Source organism: Fundulus heteroclitus, chromosome 7 (assembly GCF_011125445.2).
Source record: "Fundulus heteroclitus isolate FHET01 chromosome 7, MU-UCD_Fhet_4.1, whole genome shotgun sequence".
NCBI classification, from domain to species: domain Eukaryota; kingdom Metazoa; phylum Chordata; class Actinopteri; order Cyprinodontiformes; family Fundulidae; genus Fundulus; species Fundulus heteroclitus.
Genome location: NC_046367.1, coordinates 12,704,135 through 12,726,713, shown reverse-complemented (window position 1 = coordinate 12,726,713; position 22,579 = coordinate 12,704,135). Strand labels below are relative to the sequence as shown.

Here is a 22,579-nt window from a genome sequence, read left to right as displayed (position 1 = left end):
CGAACTCAGTTTAAGGGAGTTAGTGTTTCATTCGTTCCTTTTCCTAAACACTAGAGGTTCAATTACCTTCTCCATATTTTTTCTGGTGCTTCCCTTTTATGTCTGTGTTTATTTCTAACTTTAACTGTGTGTCTTTAAATGTTAGGGGTTTGAGAGATAGTATCAAAAGAAAATCAATATTTCTCTTCTGTAAAAATGCAAAAGCTAGCTGCATATTGTTACAAGAAACACATTCTACTGAGGCAGATGAAAACTTCTGGTCTAATCAATGGGGGGAAAAAATAATTTTGTGTCATGGTACTAATAAATCTGCTGGTGTTGCTTTACTATTTAAAAATTTTCAGAATAAACTAGAAACTCATAGGAAAGACACCCAGGGCCACTGGATTATTTGTGTACTCAAAATGGAAACTAGTTTTGTGATTCTCTGTAACGTCTATGGTTACAACAGTGTTGCTCAGAATAAACGCTTATTGACTGAATTAACAAGTCATCTAAAAGAACTAGCTCATAAATATTCCACAAACAATTTTATATTGGGAGGAGATTTTAATATGGTTTATAATGAATGGCTTGATAGATCACCCTCTAAATTCCAATCTCATCAGATAAATGTAGTTTTACAAAACTTTTGCTTAGACCTTAACCTGCTGGATCCTTGGAGAGAAGCAAATCAGCGCGGTCAGTCCTTCTCCTGGTTTAAACCTGATGGCTCAGTTAAGTCCCGTATCGACTTCTGGCTAATTTCAGGAAATCTGATGCAAAATAGTGTTAATGCTGGAATTTCACCTGCACCTTTATCTGATCACTGCCTGATACAACTCAGTATTACAGCTCAACTGAAAAAATCCCATAACAAAGGTTACTGGAAGTTTAACTCAACCCTACTTAACAATGAAAAGTTTAATAACGACATCCTGGAGCATCTCAATTTAATTTGTGGTGATAAAAATTTAAACTCTTACACGGAAAAATGGGAATTTTTTAAATTTAAAGTCCGCCAAATCTCAATCAAATACAGTAAATTAATAGCTACCCAAAACAAGGAGAAGGAATTAGAAATCATTCAACAACTTAGTCACATCTGCTCTAAACCTTTTTTTAATGATGATGACAAAAAGCACAAAAAAATTCTACAGTCTGAGTTAGATAATTTTTATACTAAAAAAGCCAAAGGAGCATATCTAAGGTCCCGAGCTAAGTGGATTGAAGATGGTGAGAAAAGTACTGCATATTTCTGTAGATTAGAAAAAATTAGACAGGAAAGAAATGCGATAAATTGCTTGCAAATTAATGATAAACCATGCACTGACTCAAAGTTAATATCCAAAGAAATTTTTACCTTTTATAGCAATTTATATTCCTCCACATACAATAACTCAATGGCAGAAACATTTTATCATTCTGTTCAACATTTAATTCCAAAAATTGATGACAATTTTAAGCAGATTTGTGAGGCAGACATCACCATGGAGGAATTGGATAAAGCTTTGGATGCTTTATCCAAGGACAAAGCTCCGGGCTGCGATGGCTTAACAAGTAACTTTTATAAACATTTTTGGGTTCACATAAGAACCCTTGTATTTGGAATGCTTACAGAGCTATTAGAAAATGGCAGTTTAACCCACACTATGAAACAAGGTGTCATCACGCTCATCCCTAAACCCGGAAAAGATCCAACTCTTCTTGATAATTTAAGACCAATAACACTATTAAATAATGATTACAAGCTTCTGACACACATTTTTGCTAACAGGTTAAAATCAGGCATAACCCAAATTATCTCTGACACTCAATCTGGATTTATAAAAGGACGTTCTATTCATAACAACATTCGCCTTATTTTGGACTTAATTGACTATAACCATTTAATTGAAAATGAAGGCTTTGTATTATTTTTAGACTTTTATAAAGCCTTTGATATGATAGAACATGAATTTATGTTCAAAGCTTTACATTTATTTGGGTTTGGTAAAAAATTTATTAATGTAATTAAAACATTTTATAAAGATACAAACAGTTCAGTGTGTCTTCCACATGGTACCTCACAAAGATTTAACATCAACAAAGGTATAAAACAAGGTTGTCCAATCTCTCCTTTGCTGTTTATTGCTGCTGCAGAAATGCTTTCCATATCAATTAAAAATGCTCAATTTGGCAAATTGTCGGTGGGAGGCAAAGAGTTTTCTATTAGTCAGTTAGCTGATGACACAACCATATTCTTAAATAACCTAAATGAAATTCCCAAAATTCTCAAATTGATTGAAACATTCTCAAATGCTTCAGGTCTTAAATTAAATTTAAACAAATGTGAAATCTTGCCTCTTAAAGACTGTCCCATGTCTACTGCTTTTAGTATTCCTGTTAAATCCAACATTAAATATCTGGGTGTGCATATAAATAAAAATAAATCTGATTTAGAAAATCTGAATATTTGGGACAAACTTCAAAAATGCAAAACTCAACTAAATAAATGGACACACAGAGATTTATCTATTCTGGGAAGAATATTTCTCACCAAAATGGAAAGTATCTCCAGACTAATCTACCCTGCATATACTTTAGGAATACCCAATTCAGCAATCAAATCTATCAACAGAATGAATTTTGACTTCATATGGAAACAAAAAACTCACTATATCAGAAAAGGTAATTTAATTAAACAGTTTGAAGACGGAGGCCTGCAAGCTATTGAATTTGACAGTATGAATGGCACTTTAAAAATAAATTGGCTCCGATCTTTTCTGACAAATCAAAATAAATTATGGTTCCATATTCCAAGCAAAATATTTTCAAATCTGGGCGGAATTAGTTTCCTTCTTAGATGTGACTTTGACGTTAAAAAACTGCCTGTTAAACTTTCCTTCTTTCACCAGCAAGTTTTATTATACTGGAGATTAATTTATAAGCATAACTATAGCCCACACAATACTCCCTTATGGAATTGCCGTTACATAAAAATGAATAATAAATCAATCTTTGCCCATAATTGGCTAGAACAAGGTGTTTGGTCTGTGATGCATTTATTAAATAATGGAGGGATTATGTCTTTTGAAGACTTCTGTGCAAAATATAACCTGCAAATAAATAAAAGTAAATTTGAAAAAGTTATTAAAGCTATTCCGCCAAATATTTTATGCACAGCTAAATGCTTTTATGAGAACCCTAACTACAGAACCCCTGTGCTTCCTGGACTTCTGATTAATGGGCACAGTATCACAGATAATAAACTGAAAAATTCAAAAATTAGGGAATGCTTTACTAATATTTTATTTCCTTTTGTATCAAATCCAAATTTTATATCACATCTTTTTTCAAAGGACCAAAAGGTAAATATTAGAACAAATTATTTAAATCTCCCAGTTCCTCCAAAACCCAAGGAAGTCCACTTTAAAATCTTTTCAGGTGTTTACCCCTCTAAGGAATTCCTTAGACTTCGATTTGCTATTGATGATAATACTTGTTTTTTTTGTAACGGTGATATTGAGTCAACTGAACATCTTTTTTATGAATGTGTGTATTGCAAAGCTTTGTGGGATGATGTGCACTACTGGCTTTTCCCTAAAATTCCAAGTTTACCTGAATTTTCTATAAAAGACATTGTTTTTGGAACTCTGAGAAAAGAAAAGATATTTGAAAGATTACTAAATGTAATAATTATCATGGGTAAGTTTTTCATTCACAAATGTCGTTTTCTTAAAATCAAACCATCTTTCCCCACTTTTCACAAGGAACTCTGCCATCTCTTCTTATCTCTGAAATTCATGGACAAAAAACAAGATTCAGAACTGTATAACATGGTGAACAATTTGAGACTAATGGAAAACCCCTAATTATTTTTATTATTATTTGTATTATTATTTTATTTATTTTTATTTCTTTTTTATTTTTACTGTATTCGTTTTCTCTGCAAGTACGGAAGCAAGTTGGATCGGCTTCTTCAAGTTTTTCAGATTTGTGTACATCTGATGCCGACGCTGTTTGTCATATATGATGATAATAAAAAAAAAAAAAAAAAAAAAAGAGCCCCCCGAGGACCACATGTGGCGTCCAAGAGCCTGTTCTAAAGACGAAAAAAACAACAACAACGAAGACCGCACAATCCACCTGAGAGCCGCATCTAAAACGTTATTTTATTCAACCACTCTCCACACTTTCATTTATATAGATTTAAAAATGACAATATCTTATAACAAAGCTAGGGCTGCACATTTAATCGCATTTGCGCAAGCATTTAATCGCAATTTTAAAAAACACAATTTCCAAGTCGCAGAAGTCTGCAATTTTTGGCTATGTAACAATTTAATGGATAAGGCACGTCCTTTAGGTGTTGGTAATATGTTCTCTGAGGGTTTGCCTACACATGGCGAAGCTAAAGGGGGGCCACCACTGAGTTATATTATACACTGGAGTGCTATTTGCCGGCTGTTTGAACCAGTGGCTATGAAGCCACCGGCCGCCATATTGGTACTCCCTATTTCCCCCAGTAACTAGGGAATATGTGCACTACAGCAACGAATAACGAGGATTTTCTCATGTTCAGGGGGGGCTTAAGACTTTTAAAATGTCACATGCCATTTACTTTTATGTTATGTTCTAAAACTATCAAGTACTGAGAAAGTCATGTGCTGAAATATTTTGCATTTTATTAATATATATATATATATATATATATATATATATATATATATCATTTATAAATATATAAATAACAATATACAAAAACATATATTTACATATATACATACATATATATATATATATATATATATATATATATATATACATATACACATATTTACATATACATATATGTACATTTAATATGAATAACATGTAAAATATTCCAGCACCTAATTTCCTAGTAGTTGATAGTGTTAGTATATATCCACTGACTGTAGAATTACCTGTGAAACGTTTTCACACAGCCAGAAAACTGCTTGTTGTTGCAACCAAATCCTATGGGGTTCTGTGAGAGTAGGGAGTAGCAAGATGGCGGCCAGGGACTTCAGTTTTTCGGCAAAATCAGCAGTCCAGTGTAGCTCAGTGGGGGCCACGGAGGAAGGGGGGGGGGGGGGGGGGGGTGGAGATTAACATGTCATAATGCCAGGTCACTCCTGCTCAGTAATTGCCGCTGTATATGGGGTAAGAACGCTTCCATAATAAACTTGTACATACAAGGATAGTTATGTCCATATTAGTCAGAAGTTGTGCATAAAAAACATTTGTAAACTCATAATAATTTAAATCGCATTGAAAAGATACAACATACAGTTTAAATAGTTACAACTTCAATAACTAATAAATACAAATTTCAAGTTTAAATTTGTGCTTTACTCTTTATGACCACAAACAGCAGCGGCTGCTTGAGAATATGGATTTTTTCTTTGAGAATACGAATTCACAACAGTGGTCTGACGTCACGGTTTCCAAGGCTGGTTAATGGAGCACAGAGTGCGAAGATAGGAGCCGCGCATGCGCTCTTCAGACTGACCGTGTCTGAATGCACCGCGGCTGCAGATTCATTCCAGACAGCGCAGAGCTCACAGTGGTAAGTTAAACACTCCCTTTTCTGCTGCTGTTGTTCAAAAGTACGTTAAACTTGACTGAGTGAACTGTGTGCATGGTGGCTCACTACAGTTTAAGCAGAGACCCATTTATTAAAGAATGTTGTTTTGCCCTCCCAAAGGAAAAGAGGGGTAAAATCAAGAAATCAAGAAAATTTAGCTGATGTAATACTTCATGTTAAATAGGTACTTGTGATAAGAGAGGTTGGGCACTTTCCTAATTGCCTCTAGTTAGATAACCTGTTAGTTCTCAAACCCAGTTATCCATCCATTCTGGTGCACACCCTTATAGCAGGGTGGTAACAATAGCCCCCCCCCCCCCCCCCTCCAAGATAGCCAGGCTCTGCCGCTACATAGAAGGGAACTTAATAGCAGTGGGATAATCTAATTTTATTGTTTTAGAGTTTATATAATTATGCTGTTTTTACCAGAAACTTTCAGGAATCTCACCACAGCATTATCAGTCCAACTGTTTAATACATAGACTTGTGTGTTGGTTGCACTTTATGTTGAACCAGGATCGATGTCCAACTCAACAAGCTGTTCTCTTGAATAAGAATACTCTGATTTATAAAAACAATTCAGCTTCTTGTTTTAAATAGCTCAATAGATTGTTGGCAAATCGTGCATCCCTAAACAAAGCATGAAAAAAGTGTTTATTTTACAAAAAATGAAGGTGAACAGACTTTTCTAGCTCAATAGTAGCGAGACAGTTACATTAAAATTATTGACTGGAACTGAAACAAAAAATTAAATGTGTTAATTTGTGAATTTGCTTTATGACCCATCAAGTGTAATATTTACATTATGATTCATTACATTTTTTGGCAATGCAAAAAATAAACTTAATTTTATTCAAATTCCCTTTAATAATGATAATGAAAACTATGCAAATGCAAACTAAAGAGTTTATATTTCCAGTCACTTTATTTGGAAAACTCGATAAGTATTTATTGCTGCAAACTACATTTACTTGTAAAACCATTCCTACTCTATGGATTTACATTTCGCCATGTCACAAATACAAAGTTCAGCATCGATAGTCAGAATCTGTGTATCTTGAGCTGGCCATCTGGGCACTGTTCAGCTGTCTGTCATCAGTGCACACAGAAGCCTCCAGGCATCCATCCACAGGCGTCAGCCTCTGGAGCTGCTTTAGACACAAGATGCATTCAGAGGCCATGGTTCCCGCTGATGATTCTCCTCAGACCAGCCATCGTCAGTTCCTTTTTTTCTCCTGCAGAGGGCGAAAAGAAAAAGGAGTGACACATTTGACAGATCCCTCATCCAAAAGTTTAACTTTCTTACTTTACTGGTGCTGGTCATATAGTTAGAATATCATGAAAAAGTTGATGCTGGACCCACCTAAAGCTGCTCTGTCCACAAACATTTCTGAATTACTCGCTGGTAGGGCTGAACGATTTTGTAAAATAATCTAATTGCGATTTTTTTTTTCTTAATTTTGCAATTTAATTGTGATTATTTTTTTTTCCAAGTTTAATTTATCATGCGTTTCAAAATATATACAAACAACAAATCAATTTGTTTCCTCGCCATGTGGATTAGTTGCTAAAAGACCAACAGCATCTAAACTCTGAGCAGAAATGATTGCGTTCTGCCTGCAATATATTTCAACCAAAGTTGCAATTTTGACTTTTCTCAGCATTAACCACAAGCAACAAAAATGGCCTCTAAATAAAGATGTTTGTAAACAAGGACTATTTAAAACAAGAACTTTTAATGTTTCTATTGATCAGAATATTATTCAAGAGAACAGATTTTAATTTAATTGGACATCAATCCTTGTTGAACATAAAGTCCAAAGTCCAACCAACAAGCAAGTCTATGTATTAAACTGATTGACCAGAACTTAATGCTATGTATGATTATATAAAATTACATTATCTCACTGCTGCAACTGTCTTCCCTTCCATGTGGAGCAAACCCACTTTAAACATATTACCAACACCTAATGGACATGTCTAATTTCCTAATTGTTACATAGCCAAAAATTGCAGACCTCTGCGATTTGGAAATTGCGTTTTTTTAAATCACAATTATATTGAAAATGCGATTAATTGTTCAGCCCTACTCGCTGGTATGAAAACAAACTAATGAGCTAGAAAGCAAATTTAGATTTTGTCGGAACAGGGTCGAGCTTGTCTTGGTACAGCCCATCCCCTATCTCTTTAGTACGATCCATTTCTTTAAGCACTGTAAACAAAAGCCATGTTGCCCAAGAAAATGGCATCCGCATCCCACAATGCATTGCGTATTCAGGTGCCCTTTGGAGCCCTGTAAACTCTTTAGTTCTGTAAGTCCTTCCTGTGTTTTTACCATGAGGCTCACCGCGGCGGTCTGCTGACGTGGTCGACGGCTCGGTTAAGGCTGCTGAGTCATCAGCCTCAGGTGTGGAGGCAAAGTCGGAAACTCGCTCTGAGAAACCAAAGACAGACCCTTTGCAGGTGGAGCGCTAGATGGAAAAAATAAGAAGCATCAAACAAAACAGGTTTAAACACATCTGCTACCACTGTCACAAAACCATAAAACACAACATAATCTGGAAAAAAGGAAACAAAAGCAAACTTCTGAGTCTTCCTAGAGCTTCAGATGATATTTGCATCTAAATGTATATATTTAGATGCAAACCTGAATAAAAACCTGAATAAAAAGATACATGACCTAAATAAATGTCTTCCTATTATAACTGGACATGAGCAGCCCTGAAACCTCTTTAACGCTGAGGGGTGGACATGAATAACCGTAGAGAAATCTTAAACTTAAAATGTGGGAGTGTAAAAACGGATGATTCCAAATACAGTCTGACATTCTTTGTATCCACAAACCGCAAAAAAATAATATAAAAAACTATAAACAACTTTAATTGACGGCGGGTTTTTAAACGTGTTTGCCACCCCTGCAGACTTTCGTTTGTTTTGCTTTTTTTTTTTGTCAAACTTAAATATTTAGCATACCAAGCACATTCTGGCGTGAGGCAGAAATACTAAATACATTTTTCAGATGATGATGATTTCATTTAGAAGAAAGGAAAGCCACCCAAGCCAGCCTGGCTGCGTGGGCGAAAGACTCTCTCCCCGTGTTAAATGATGAATTAGAATTTCTTCATTCTAGTGGCAGACACGTAGAATCAATGGATGACTTGTCTAGAACTTGTCTGACTACATGAGGCAGGTCAAAAGCAGTACCTGTGTTTGTCTGAGCTGACAGGCAGGTGCTTTGATCCAGTCATAGTTTCTTTCATCTGAGCCTGGGACACAAGCTATACAATAAAACAAAGAAGCGTGTTAGAAAGGCTCCTTATAACATCTTACAGATATAGTTTCAGTGGCATGAAACCGATCTGAACGCGTTTAGCTGCTCTTAGAGCTGTGGATAAATGACGCTAGCTTAGAAAGCCAGGATGTTAATCTTAGCGGGGAAATGAAGCGACTCGTACTTTAAATATGTCCTGCGTAATAGAGCTGAGGTCTGGCATCTTGGGGGTGCTAGGCTCCTGGTAGTTTCTCCTGATGCGAGGCGTTCCAAAGCGCAGCTCCTGGGTGGCTCCGTCCAGATCCAGGCTGCAGAGGGACGAGGCGCCTTCCTTCCCCGCCTTATCCTTCTGTCCCGCCTGCAGCGTTCGCCCACTCCTCTGCAGATAAACACCGGCACATAAAACCACACGAGCCGTTCAGTCAGTAAAGCTCGTAGACAATTCATCATTCCCTTTAATTTTTTAGCATGTAGCATCGTTTGACTCAAAATCCTTTACTTTCAGCCAGGTTATGAACACAAAAGCAATCACAGGCTGTTTTTGATCAAGTCCCGGAATCTGCATGTTTTCAGAATAAATGGGGCTTTAACTAAGTTTGAACTAGGGCTGGGCGATATGGATTAAAAAATAAATCTCCGATTTTATCATACCAAATCCGATTAATCGATTTTTTCCTCCTTTTTGTGTCATAAAAAGAAATAAAGAAGTTATTTTAAAACCTTGCTTTTATGTCAAGCATTTCGTCAGGGAGTTGACCTGAATTCAAAGTGCAACTAAAAACAAGCTGTGAAACATGCTTGTAAAACAAGATGGCAGCCGTGCCATTATAAACAATGAAAATATAACAAAACATTTGCTGCTAGTGGTATTGCACATTGAGCTAAGAACAGGCTTCACTGCACTTGTGAACTTCAAACTAAGTAAAAAAAAGTAAATAAGTAAATGAAGTACCTCGCATTATGGTAAATAAAAGTTTCTACTTAACAATATTTTGACAATACATTTGCCTAAACATATATTCAGCATCACATGTTGTTCTCTTCATGGAAAACCAATGAGAGTATTGGCAAAATAAAATCCAGATTTTCCAAAAATGAAATCTTAAAGAATTGTAAATTGGAATTAATCAATTAAATCGATTTATCGCCCAGCCCTAGTTTGAGCATAAAGTAGATATAAGCAAACACGTATAATGTGCAACGTATATAAAGTCACAGAGTTTCGAAACACCAAATAGCAAAACTGGCGCCTGTGTGTTTGTGTTCAGTAATGTGTGCGCCCCATTTTTCTGGAGCCATAACTGCAAATACAGCGCCTTCCATTTTTTTTTCCACTCATTCGACTTCAACCTCTTTACTCAGAATTACTAACATTTATGTCAATGTATTTATCAGAACATGAAAGGCAAGTTTCATATATTTTTTTAATCACAAATTAAAAGTGTGGTTGTGTATTTGTATGCAAACAACTTTGCCAACAACTGCCTTCAGAAGTCACCTTATCTGTAAGCCCACGACGGAAATTGTCAAAACTAGACTTGAGAAGTGATAAATGCCACTGAAGGTGATGGAAAATGGTTCAATCCATCAATTAACACTTCATTTCTGCTTAAGAAGGTGGAAATGTTAACTTCTCTTTCTCAGCACAAAGACCATGGTACTATTTGTGTGTGATGACCTCTTTCTTTCCCTGTTTCTGCAGTTATTGCAATTTTTTGGTTCATTCAAGGGGTTCCCCAGCTATTGAGACCAGATTAGAGCTCATCTTAATGCAAATAATAATTAAGTCCATTATCTTCTTCTTGGAGAACTTGCGTGAACCTTGATGTTGATATTTCTAAGCAGATCCAAAGCAAATCCTTGCGAGCCAGCATTTCATTTTGCTATATTATGTGATAATAATATCAGAGTCTTACAGTGTGTAGAGAATTTCCCAAAACCGACTCCAAGTTGGGCATCTCTGGGCTCTCCAAATCAAAGGAGGACATTTGCGGCACATTGTACTCCCAGGGGCGCTTGGAGCCATTCGTTCCGATACCAGGAGATGTCTGGAGCTGGAAAATGTGGCTATCGCCGTCACTTTCCAGGTTGGTGGGCTCAGGGTTGGCCCTCTGGAAGTAGAACAAGAAAGCCACAAACTTTGAGCTGTGGAAAGTGATTCAAAATAGCACGCCAGAAAAAGCACAACGCGGAGAATTACAAATCCGACTTCCTTTTACCTTGTTGGTGCTGACCAGGCGGTTTAAGTATGGGTTTTGAAATGCAGGCACCTCAGGGGTGGTTGGCAGGTTTGCGTGACAGGGGGGCTTCGGCTCCCTTGCGTCTCGTGATGGCAGGTCGTCGCTTCTTGACTTGTTTGTCGTGAACCCTTGGGTACAAAGTAGAGGCAGCTCTGGAGACTCTAAACTGTCAGCTGCAGGCAAAAAAAAAAAAAAAACATATACAGAGGAATCCAATAAGTTTAATGAATGTGCTTTGCATCAGAAAAGTCTTTCACTCCTTTATATTAACTGCATGACGTGTTTAGATGATCAGAGCTTAGATTTCCTAAAAAGCTCGTATGGAATTTCAAAAATATGATTTAGAGCTCAACGTTTCTTAAAAATGTATAAAACAAAGCTCCCAGAGTGTTCACCCATGAGAATCCAACTAAATATATTATTTATAATGTAACCAACAACCCAAAGCGTTAATTGGAGGAACTACCACTCAAGATGCTATTTTAGCACAATTATTTCCACTTTTAGAGGAAAAGCGTTCCAAATGATACGAGAAACAGAGCTGTGCCAAGTGAAGCCAAATTAGTCCCCAATGATCATCGGTGTGGAGAATCCAGAGCTCCAAGGCTACGGCGACGCTATTAATGACGCACCTTTAGTGACTCCAGACAGGAACCCCTCATACCTTTAGTCTGCAGCCTCTCAGTTACCGCGCTCACGGTTGGGACGGGGGCGTCTTGCGAAGGTCTGCGGAGGAAAAACACCCGTGAAGCGCCCAGCTACGGAAAGCAACTTACGCCACGAACATCCGCAAAATTGATTGGGATTTTATTTTAGATAGACCAACACAAAGTAGTGCATTACTGTGCTGTAAGAGATTTTCTTTAAGGAAAAAACAAAACGGTGAATCCTTCCCATCGTAACCTTTAAATCTCTGTTCTTGTTTTGCACGACAGCCACAGGATGAAAACATGAGCCCGATCAAGGCAGCGTGCTCCATTCAGTTCTCTGCAGCAGGGAACATGAGCGCCACAGGAAAGCATTAATCCGAAAGAAATTCAAGTCCCATGGTAACTCTGTAGGAGCTACAGAGGTCCACAGCTCGGGTGGCAGAATCTGTGGACAGGAAAACTATTTTGCAATGAACGCCACATATCTGGTCTTTATGGGGGGTGGAGAGAAAAAAACACAGGAAGTCCTGTTTAAGGAGTTCTACAAGCCATATGTGGACAGAAGGACGCTCTAATCCAGTCTGGGTGAGCTTGAGCTATTCTGCTGAGACATAATGAGCAAAAACGTAATTCTCTTGATGGACAAAGCTTGACTCAAAAGACTAACAGCTTGAACTGCAGTGAAAGGTGCTTCTATGAATTACTGAACGTCCAATTTCAATATTTGTGGAGAAAAGCATGCATCACTGAACATCACAAACACACGCCACTTTGTGTTGGTCTATCACATGATATTCCAAGAAAATCTAGTCGAGTCTCTGGTTGTAACGCGGTAAACCTCAAACAGGCTTGAATACATCTAGCTAGGAGATCTGTGCAAAGCGATAAAGTGCAGCATCAAGACATATTTCCAACATTCTTCAGTGGACTCTACCGTTTAGGCTGCAGGTCCCTCTTCCTGAGCAGATCCATGGTGAAGTCATTGTTCAGACACAACGTGTGCTCCGAGATGCCAAAATCATGCATCTGGGGCATCTGCAGCTCGTCGTCATCCATCCACAGAGCGCGTTTGGGAGTCATGGCCGTGGGGGGCAGGGGGGGCGTCTGGAGCGAGGGCTGCGGGAGGCGAATCTCCGGCATGGGGGGGACTTCGGGGCACCACTCTGCTCCGCTCACCACCCTCTTAAGGTGCAACTCAGACAGACCAAAATCCGAGAGGTGGGGGGTTCGCAGCACGTCGGGGACGGGCTGCTCCAGCTTTGAGGGCGGCGTAGAGCCACCCCTCTCATCCTCCTCCTGGTTTGCATCTTCTTCAGCCGCTGTGCTGGTTTCATCCCCCTCTGCTTCTGGATCCGTCGCGTCTGCTGGAGAAAACGCCACCGACAAGACTGAAACGGATGTTTCCCAACCCGAGGCCGAACAGACGCTGAACATTTTTGAAGACGTGATAAAGAATGAGAAGTTAATCAGGGCTTACTGCTGGGATCTTCCGCCTCACGCGGAGCCCGGTAACCATATTTTTCCAAGTGTGTCCTGATTGCGCGGATGTCGTCAGAGACCTTCAGCTCCATCTCTCTGTACGCCTTCAGGAAGCTGCTGACCTCGTTCTCTTGTTGTTTCTGTTCAGCCAACTCCTCCAAGAGCTGCTTCTGTACACGCACAGACCAGTGTGTAAAATGAGAATTATGCATAGGGGGGGGGGAAAATAACCTTTACCCCACCTCGGGATAAAGTCTTTCCTTATATTATTCACAGGACATATTGGTTCAGAAAAAGTTATCATACAGAACCATTATTATTCAGCCGGATTGTCACAGAACGATTGATGTCCAGGGAAACTGGTGAAATATTCATCCATTCGTAAAGAGAAAGATCAAAAAAACAAAAACAGATTGTAATAAAATAAAACTTATGTTAGCCATAAAAAGCTGACTTTTACATTTTGGCACAGACCAATAAAACGCTTTAGTCAGTCGACCTCACATCAAAGTTCATTCAGCGGGAAATCGAAGCGCTAGGCGAACAACGTGACATCAGAACGCCAAGGACTCCACCGTCCATCACGTCCCACGAGTCAAATTCCAGTCGTGCCTGACATGAGGTGCCAATAATTACACAAATGGATGTCTTTTAAAAAGTTATTTGGCCTAAATGCTCCGTTACGTTTTGTTCAGAGGATTTTCTTCAAAGATAATTTCTATATGTAGCTTTAAGGGGGTTCAAATAACTGTGATTTTATTGTTAAAGGGAAAAAAAACACACAACTAAACTTGACATCTTACACAGTACTGAAGTAAAGTGATGCACTTTCCTCAACTTTCATGTTTCCTTTTGATTAGGGCCTCCATTTGTAGAGAGATAGGTACATTTACTTTTATATAGTTTAAACGTAAAGGAAACAGAAGTTCAGGTCAAATACACTAGTGTGCAATCAAAACCATTTTAAAGATGTTTGCATTGTAGGTAATGTTGCACCTATATATGCCTAGATGTCAAGAAAAAGAAGGCTAGAAAAAAAAAAAAAATTAAAAAACGAGTAAGCAACAGCCTCTGCATCCATTACATTCTTGTATTTAAAAGAAACATTTTTATAGTACTTTCTCCTCATAGGTTAATCATATTTCCCGGTGTGTAATAATTCTTGACTCAACCTATGTGGGTTTTTTTGTTGTTGTTTTTTTACAATTTATACTTTTATTTTAAACGTGAATTTGCAGAAGGTGTGTGTGTTCATTACAGCGTATTAAAGGACTATTTCTTCACAAGCATCACATTATCCTGTTGTATTGGCCTGGTAAACAGAGCAGCATCTGGAATCTGGCTGACAGGGACGAAGGAAAGGCGCAGAGTCCAGCTTTACCTTCAGACTGCTGACGTCACTCTTCACGTCATGATACGCTCGCCTCGCTCGGACGGCTGTTTCCGAAACAAAACGAACAGATGTTGATACACTATTTGTGTGTGTGTATATAAACGGTATATATGATTTTTTTAGGAGTGAAACAAAGCAGCGAGGCTTATATTGTTACCTCCCTGACCGCTGTCACTATCCTCGTTCCCTCGGTTCTCAAAAGCTCGCTGTAGCCTCTCAGTTTCTGTCTCCACCGTCACCGCCAGCTTCCTTAGCTTGGAGAAAAACTCTTTGGTCGACTCCATGTTGCCATAGGATTCAAAAACCATTCAAAAGTAACATGTGAAAACAGATCCGTAGAGGTAAGCGCCTCGCTTGTCCAACTGCTCGGAAAAAAACAACAACAGTTTGATTTTTGGCGCCTCTTCCGGATTAAGCGGAAGTTATTTCTTCTTCTTTGTATTGTTTAATGGCGGTTGGCAAACACCTTATAGCGCACTGACCGCCATCTATTGGAGAGGAGTATAAACCGAACGCAGACCTAAAAAAAAACTGTAGAGTAAATTAAGTTAAATTGAATTAATCTATTGTCTCAACGTCCAAACAGTTCACATTTCCCTGTCTAGTGCTTCCCTTTCCTATTTCCTCTAGTATGAGTCTTGAAATGATCGTCTCCGCTCTCCATTTTCCTTTCTGTTCTCATCGCTCCTATTTTTCGTTGAATTCTATAGAACTTTGTTTTCTATGGATGTGTGTTAATTAGAATATACACAGCAAACATTAGCAAAAAGGTAAATGTTGTTGTATGTTTGATTTATAGTATGAAACTGAGTTTTGCAGGCGTGGGGCATTTCAATTGCATTTGTTGAATGTGAAAGTCAAAAATGTTCTTCTTTTGTGTAATGTCCTGTGTATTATTTTTGGTGAGGCAGGTGAGGTTTGGTAAATAGCACATTTTACTGCTGTGTAAGTAATTTACTACTGCATATCATGTTACATTTGTGGCTTCCATCTTTTATAATAATTTTTTGCATGTTCCCCTTTGCATCATGGGTATTTGTCTGTATCGTTCTTTAGCTTTAAATCTATTATTTTATTGTAAAACACACTTTTTTGTCTTTCCCTTTGCTCAGGAACTCCACATATAACTCTTACTGACATTCAAATTGTGCATCTTAAGCAATTCTTAGAAATTGTTTAGGCTTATTTATTTTTTCACTAATATGTGATGTGATATAGCTAGGTCTAAAAAGAAAAACAAGACAACAAAACAAAACAAAAACATAGTAAATCTGCAATTACATTTAGCTACCATAGGGTGGGGCTGCACATCTCTCACAATGTCCAACAGACCCAGAGGATCTGTCTGTCTAGTTCTTCACTTATACAAAGTGAATTTAGTACAATTTGATTATGTTCGGGTCTGTAATGAAGGGCTTCATTACTTGCATTGAAAAATTACATATTGATTTCTTTTGAACATTTAATGAAATTATGGAAAACCGAGGTAACTTAACTTTAACGAATCTTTGAAAAAGGCTTCAAAAGATTGATGATTTAAAGTGTATTGTACTTATTTGTAGATGTATTGGCTCTCGTGACTCTGTGTTCAGGCTGAAAGATTCCCTGGGGGCCTGAGCACCTTTTAAAGGTCCCACAAGAGTCCATTTATTTACTGAAAAGTAAACGGTGCACTTTAAGGTTTATTGTCATAGGTTTAAATACTGAAATTGAAGTGTTTTTTTTTTTCCTTTTTTTTTTTTTTTACATATTTTCCAGCGATAGATAGTATTTTTTTTTAAATAAAGTATTTGGATGTCTTAGTCACTATGTGGAAGTTTATTGGTGCATCCATATTTGTTTACCCTGTTACTCTGTTAATTTGAGGCAGATTACATAAGACTACCAAAATACCATAGAATAGAATGGTCACTATAAGGTGTGCAATGAGATTGAAGAATTTCTGCTTTTCAGCACTTACACAAAGTATTTACAAAATAAAATAAAATCTAAAAAATTCTGAATATATATAAAATATATCAATAGAAAACTAAAAGCTGCCTATATAGAAGCACGTTTTACTGGTGAAAACATACAGTAGCAGTGGTAGGAATGTATTGCACAGTTAAAAAAGAATAAACAGCTTTGAAATCAGTCAGATATATTGCTCATTATTGTTTTGTTTTTTGTCTTCCTGTTTAATATTGGCTAATAAACACCAGGTTGGTCTGCGCCACCTCTTGACTCAAGCCTCCTGTTTAATCCAACCGCCAAGGGCCATTCTAGCAGCATCGTATATGGTGGAGATGCTGAAATTAATGCAAACTATTAAAATCTGTATATACTGATCTCAGCACTCTGAGTACAAATAGTAAATACATTTTTAGGGTCATTTTAATTGAATTTAATCAAGCCAAATGACCAAGAGACCCGGTTTCAGGTTTGGCAGGGTTCTAATTGTTATAAAAAGTCACCGTATACATGCTTCCCTTGAGCAGAACTCTGGAGCCATCATGGCAGTATCTGAAAAGGTTTTGTAGATGGTGGATTATATGATGACTGCCATGTGAATGTGAAAGTCTCAAACAACCCATTTTAATTCCATTACGGCAAACAGAGCCTTCTCATCTTTTCAGCTAAATGGAAAACTTCTTTCACTCCATTTGTTTGAGGTGTTCTATACCAGAAGGAGGCACATGCATTCCTGCTGTACGTGGAGGACTGCTGGCAGGAAAGGCAGCTGGATGTCCTTTGTGTTGCTCTGATTGGAGTGCTGGGGGTGACAGAACAAGGTTGGACAGATCTCCAAGCCAAACTCTGGGTGGACAGTCGGTGGCACGAGGTGTCCTGGTTTCCCTGCAGGCATCGTTAAAATTTAATTGTCTCAGTTTTACAAGTCATTACACTGAGGGACTCAAGCTTCGGGTGACACAGAGAGTCGAAAGCTTCATCGGCACAAATGCACTCTTTCTCTCGCTCATAAAACTCTTGTTCCGGAGCTTACGCGTTCAAATCAAGACTTAACGGTATAGCTCCAACTTTGTAAAATGATGTTCTGTGATGCCCTGTGAAGGATTGGTGACCCATCTAAGGTGTGCCCTAGCTCTCGCCCCAAAGATCTCTGGAGAAAGGCGACACCACGCATTTACAAAAGCACTGAAGAAGCCTCCGTCACTGTTAAATGATCTGTGTGGAAGCATTTGGAAAGAGCAAATGGCAACGGAGTGACATACAAGTCTACAGCGTTTTGTTAGCGGCTAGCCATTAGCCACTAATGACGCTGAATCTGCTGCGTTAGGCTCCTGTCAGAGCTGAACCAAACACATTAAGGTTTGCTGGCCTAGGCCGGCTGTACCAGTCTGACTTTAATCAGTCAACTAAGAACTCACCAAGAATGGAGCGAACTTTTGGATTCTCTGACTGGGGTTCGCTTTTGCTTTTCCAAATCACGTCATTGTTTACAGGGTAGCGTGGCGGACTCCCCGCCAGGTGATGGCGTGGATTTAAACAGCCAGCAGAGTGAAATTTAGTGATTTACAGTTAAAACCCAGAACTATTCATAGTGGTAGATTAAGATTTGAAATAATCTTTTTATTTTACCTATAAATTTTTTTTGACTGGAAGTGAGAAAAAAAGATAAAGTCTGACCAGACTACAGCAGACAGACAAGCGGCAGATAACTTGAAAAAGCCTTTATGTGAGTAGATGTCCAGTTTTTGAACAAGTTCTTGATTTCCTGGATTTCCCTGTCTTGCCTTGTCCTCGTCGGATGCTTTAATACAGAAAACTGTTCGTCATCACCACCACAGGCCTCGCCTAACCCTCGGATTTGTGTATGATTCAACCCAGCCTGACGGACCTGTCTCCAGCCACTGCCCTCTACCTGCTCGTCACCTCCTGCTGTGAGCGGCCAGCTCTCAGCATCACCCGACTCCTGCTCTCTCCTACAGAGGGAGTTGTGTTTTTTTTTTAATCAATGTACCAGACATCATGTTTTGCGCTTAAAAGGTTTATTAGAAACTAAAGCAAAAAGAAAGAAAGACTTGGTACTGGCTGGTAATGTCCGGTGGGGAGCAGGAGACAGGAAGTGCAGATGGCCCGGGGATGGCGGCAGGCGGGTCCATGAGATGAGCATGAGCCATACACTGGTTGGCAGGCAGGGACAAAGGGCTGGAAACGTGATCAAAAAACAGTCCAAGGTCGTGTCCAGGGGTTAGAGAGCCGATGAGGTGTCCGAGGAGCATCCAAAACTAATGAGAAAATAGGGTAATGAACTGTGGATGCAGACAAGGAACGTTGGACAGCTGCTCACACAACAGCTTTCGACAATCTGGCATGACTGGCTGAGAGTGGCAGCCAGATTGCCCCCCCCCCCCCCTCCATCAATGCATCCATCAGCTTTACCTGCTGATCTATACCTGCACACACACAGGAAGAACCTGCAGAAAGCACCCCAGGATTTGACCCCAGGAGTCATTTGCTGCAAGGCAGCAGTGCCACAAACTGCACTACTGTGCGGCCCATGTAAAGTTTATGATGACTAAGAGTCAGCCAAAACTGGAGGTCCTTTTGGCTAGCTGTTTGAAACTCACCACCTTTTTGAGGATTTGTTCACTTTTCTATATACCCACTGGGATCTGACTTCTGTAGCTTCTCTAGCTAAGGAAGCTGTTACTCTCTTTGAAAGACCCAAAACTATCCATTTGGGGCTAAACATTGTAATAGTCTCTTGCTTGGAGACTAGACATGATTTTTGTACCACAAAGTCAAAGCATGAGTAAAAAAAAAAACACAAACCACTTTATCAAACGAATCTCTGCAGCTGGAGGTTTATTGCACACACCTTTGAATGAATTTTGAAGGTTGAAAAAAAAAAAAATCAGGTTATAATAAGGCGGAATCTTAACATCATAAATAAAGTAGAAGGATTTTCGATCCAAAACCTAAAACTAACCCAAACACGTACCCCTTCTGGCCACTTCGTGCACGTTTACCGAAGGAACAGTGAGGAACGCAGCTGTTCAAGATGAAACCTCCACTTTCCAGACCAAAAAGATAAATGTGACCGAAAACATGCAGGTCCTTTGGGGAAAAGAGCTCGCTGTATCCATCTCCTCCGTGTGAAAATAAATAGAATTTTTTTAGTTTCTCTGAGCTTCAACCTTGTATCAAGCTGAGTCGGCAAATTCAATTTTGCTAACACAGGGCAAAAAATGTTGTCCCCCTTCTTAAAATGAGCCAAAACATTGCTCCGATGGCTGAAGGATTCCATCATTAAACCAAAAAAATGAAAACCATATTAAAAACCTGAATGCTTTCATCAGTGCTGACAGATTGCGTGGCCACGGCGATCCTTGGGAATTTATCTCTTTTTAGTCTCTATTTTTGTGTGTGCTGCATTGCCTTGCGTTTAAATTGCCCCACTGGAACAAATAAACTTTTCCTGAACTTATCTACACTTTACACGCTGTAATTCCCAGTTCAACACAGGTCAGGGCACGCAGATAATTATAGAAGTGATATTATGTAAGAAAGGAGCCTTTGACTGTTAGGGACATTTTCCTCTGAAGCGGCGCCTCGTAGCCTGCTGGGTCAGCCTGTGTTGCTGAGGGGGAACCCATAGAACGACAGATGGTCCGGCTCCCTCCATGACCATCCAGTCATTAAAAGATTTTCTACGTCATCACTATTGATCTTTTCGAATCATTGGTTTTCATTCACTGCAGCTAAGAAACATCTCTAAACCCAGAAACTGAAATCAGTCCAGAGTGCACTTAATAAGGGGCTTAAGTGAGCGAGCCAAAGTTGATGGATTAAAGTTAATGCTGATGCGAAATTCTGATTGAAATTAGAGCTGAAGGAGTGGCTTTACTTGTGCACTGTTCTTTTAAAGGACACGTTCTGATTTACACAAAGGCATTTCTATGATAACAATACAAATGTATGCAAATGACACCAAAAGTTGCGCTTCCTGGTGCAGCCCCTTTGAAATATGGGAACTACACTTTATGTCCAAAGTTATTTTGGGAGAAAATTCAACATGCCCAATTTGTTGTCCTGCACAGGTATTCACACCCGTTGGGGTGGAAGAAAGCTGTGAGGCAGTTTGAAGCTGGGTTAAGTTATTACGCAGTTTCCCAAACTTCGAACGAGATGCTGTTCACTCCACCATCTGAAAATGCAACACACTTAGACACGACCAACCACATAAAGGGGACCAGATGGCGAGAGAGAAAGTCATTCAGCACTGCAAAAACAGAACTATAATAAGTTAAAATCTTCTTGAAATTAGTGTATTTGTCCTTTATTTGAGCAGGTAAATAAGATAATCTGCCAATGGAATAAGATTTTTGCACTTAAAAAAGGAAGAAGTCATCTCCATCAACTTATTTCAAGTGCATTATATCTAATTATATTATTTTTGGGGTAAAATTACTCTTTCCATTGGCAGATAATCTTATTTACCTGCTCAAATCAAGACGAGGGTGGAGGTTCTTCTTCCAGCAAGACGACCAGCCTAGACGTACAGCCATGAGAACAATGGAAGGGTTTTGATTTCAATGTTTTCATGTGTTACAAAAGCCTAGCCAAAGTCCAGACCCAAATCAAATTTATAATCTGTGGAAAGCCTTTAAAATTGCTGTCCAAGGACACACTCGGTCCAGTTTGAATGAGTTTAAGGCACTGAGAAAGGAGAATGGGCCAACATCTCAGTCTCTACATGTGCAGGGCTGGTAGAGACTGTCCAAAAAGTTAGCCATTGTGACTGCAGTGGAAGATGCAATATATGGATTCGAGGGGACCGAATACAAAAAAAATTAGAAAATAAAATACATCACTGTTTCTGGCAAAATGTGGAAAAGAGCTGGATGAATACTTGTGCAAAGCACTGTGTGGTGGATAAACACGAGAAGACATGGAGGGTTCTGTTTTGACTCTGGCTCTAAATGGAGCACAGGTAAGATTGTTTTATTGCTTTTACTTTGAGTCAGAAAAAAAATCAGCATAAATCCAAGGAGTAATTACAAATTCAAAAAAGAAAAAAAAAAGCACTACAACCATTCTTTTGTACTCCAAACGAACTCGTCAAACATTGCTGATAGGCCTCCAGACTAATATATCATGTGCACTTATGGTAATTAACCTTAGATCTCCGTCGCTGCCACAAATGTGAGGTAAATAGAGATTATATCTTGAGTAAAGAGAGTAGTCAACAGATCTACAACTATAAGAATGAGCCGAAAAAATATACTTAATCAACCCCAGCTCTATTGCAATATTAAAATTTGTCCATATTGTTAAGGCCACTTTAGTAAAAAACAAACAAACAATACAGATTAAATAGTCTATGGCTAAAGAGAGTAAATGGACATAAAAAGTCAGATTAATATATGTGCTCGATGTGGCTTAAATATGATCCACATCTGCTTTCTCACCAGAGATGGTGTCCATTTAATGTTCATGGAAACAATGGATGTGCTGTTTTTGTACTATTCACCTAAAATGTTAAATAAATAACATGCTATGGTGCATACAGAGGGATTCATAAACAAGGAAAACAGTGTTTTGACAGCAGATGAAACCCTACTGCGCCCAATTTGCTCGGCCAAAGCCACGTCAACCATCTCATGATTGATTTTGTTTTTTTTGTTTTTTTTGTTGCTACAAACAGAGCTTCAGGTTCCTTCTGGGATTTAAAAAGTCCTAAAAAAAAGATGGGAAAATGTTATTCCTGTGCATGTGGGTTTTCTCTCACAGTAAAAAAAAAAACAAAAGGAAAAGATGCTTGTCAGGGTGGTTGGGAACAACACATTGACCTTCAATTTGAAGGTCTCCACAGCGGTTTTCTGCAGTGGGGGGTGTGGTGGTGGTGGTGGTGGTGGTGGTGGGGTGGGGGGGGGTATAGGAAGCAGTGATCGTTTGCTCACTTTGCTTCACCTTGAACAGGACAGTTCCAGTCTCATGTGGGAGAACATTGATTTCCCTATATTTTTATTC

The 22,579-nt window shown here is 38.8% G+C and overlaps 1 protein-coding gene across 1 annotated transcript; it reads right to left on the bottom strand.

Moving 5' to 3' along the window:
- Positions 1 to 6,204: 6,204 nt before the first annotated feature.
- On the bottom strand, positions 6,205 to 15,041 carry ska3 (spindle and kinetochore associated complex subunit 3). The gene is given in 13 exon segments (XM_036138941.1): positions 6,205 to 6,757; positions 6,759 to 6,820; positions 7,925 to 7,961; positions 7,963 to 8,040; positions 8,774 to 8,847; positions 9,025 to 9,219; positions 10,757 to 10,951; positions 11,060 to 11,253; positions 11,745 to 11,806; positions 12,665 to 13,091; positions 13,208 to 13,379; positions 14,591 to 14,646; positions 14,760 to 15,041. Coding segments are annotated over 13 exon segments (1,863 nt in total). The 5' UTR covers positions 14,911 to 15,041; the 3' UTR covers positions 6,205 to 6,597.
- Positions 15,042 to 22,579: the final 7,538 nt, after the last annotated feature.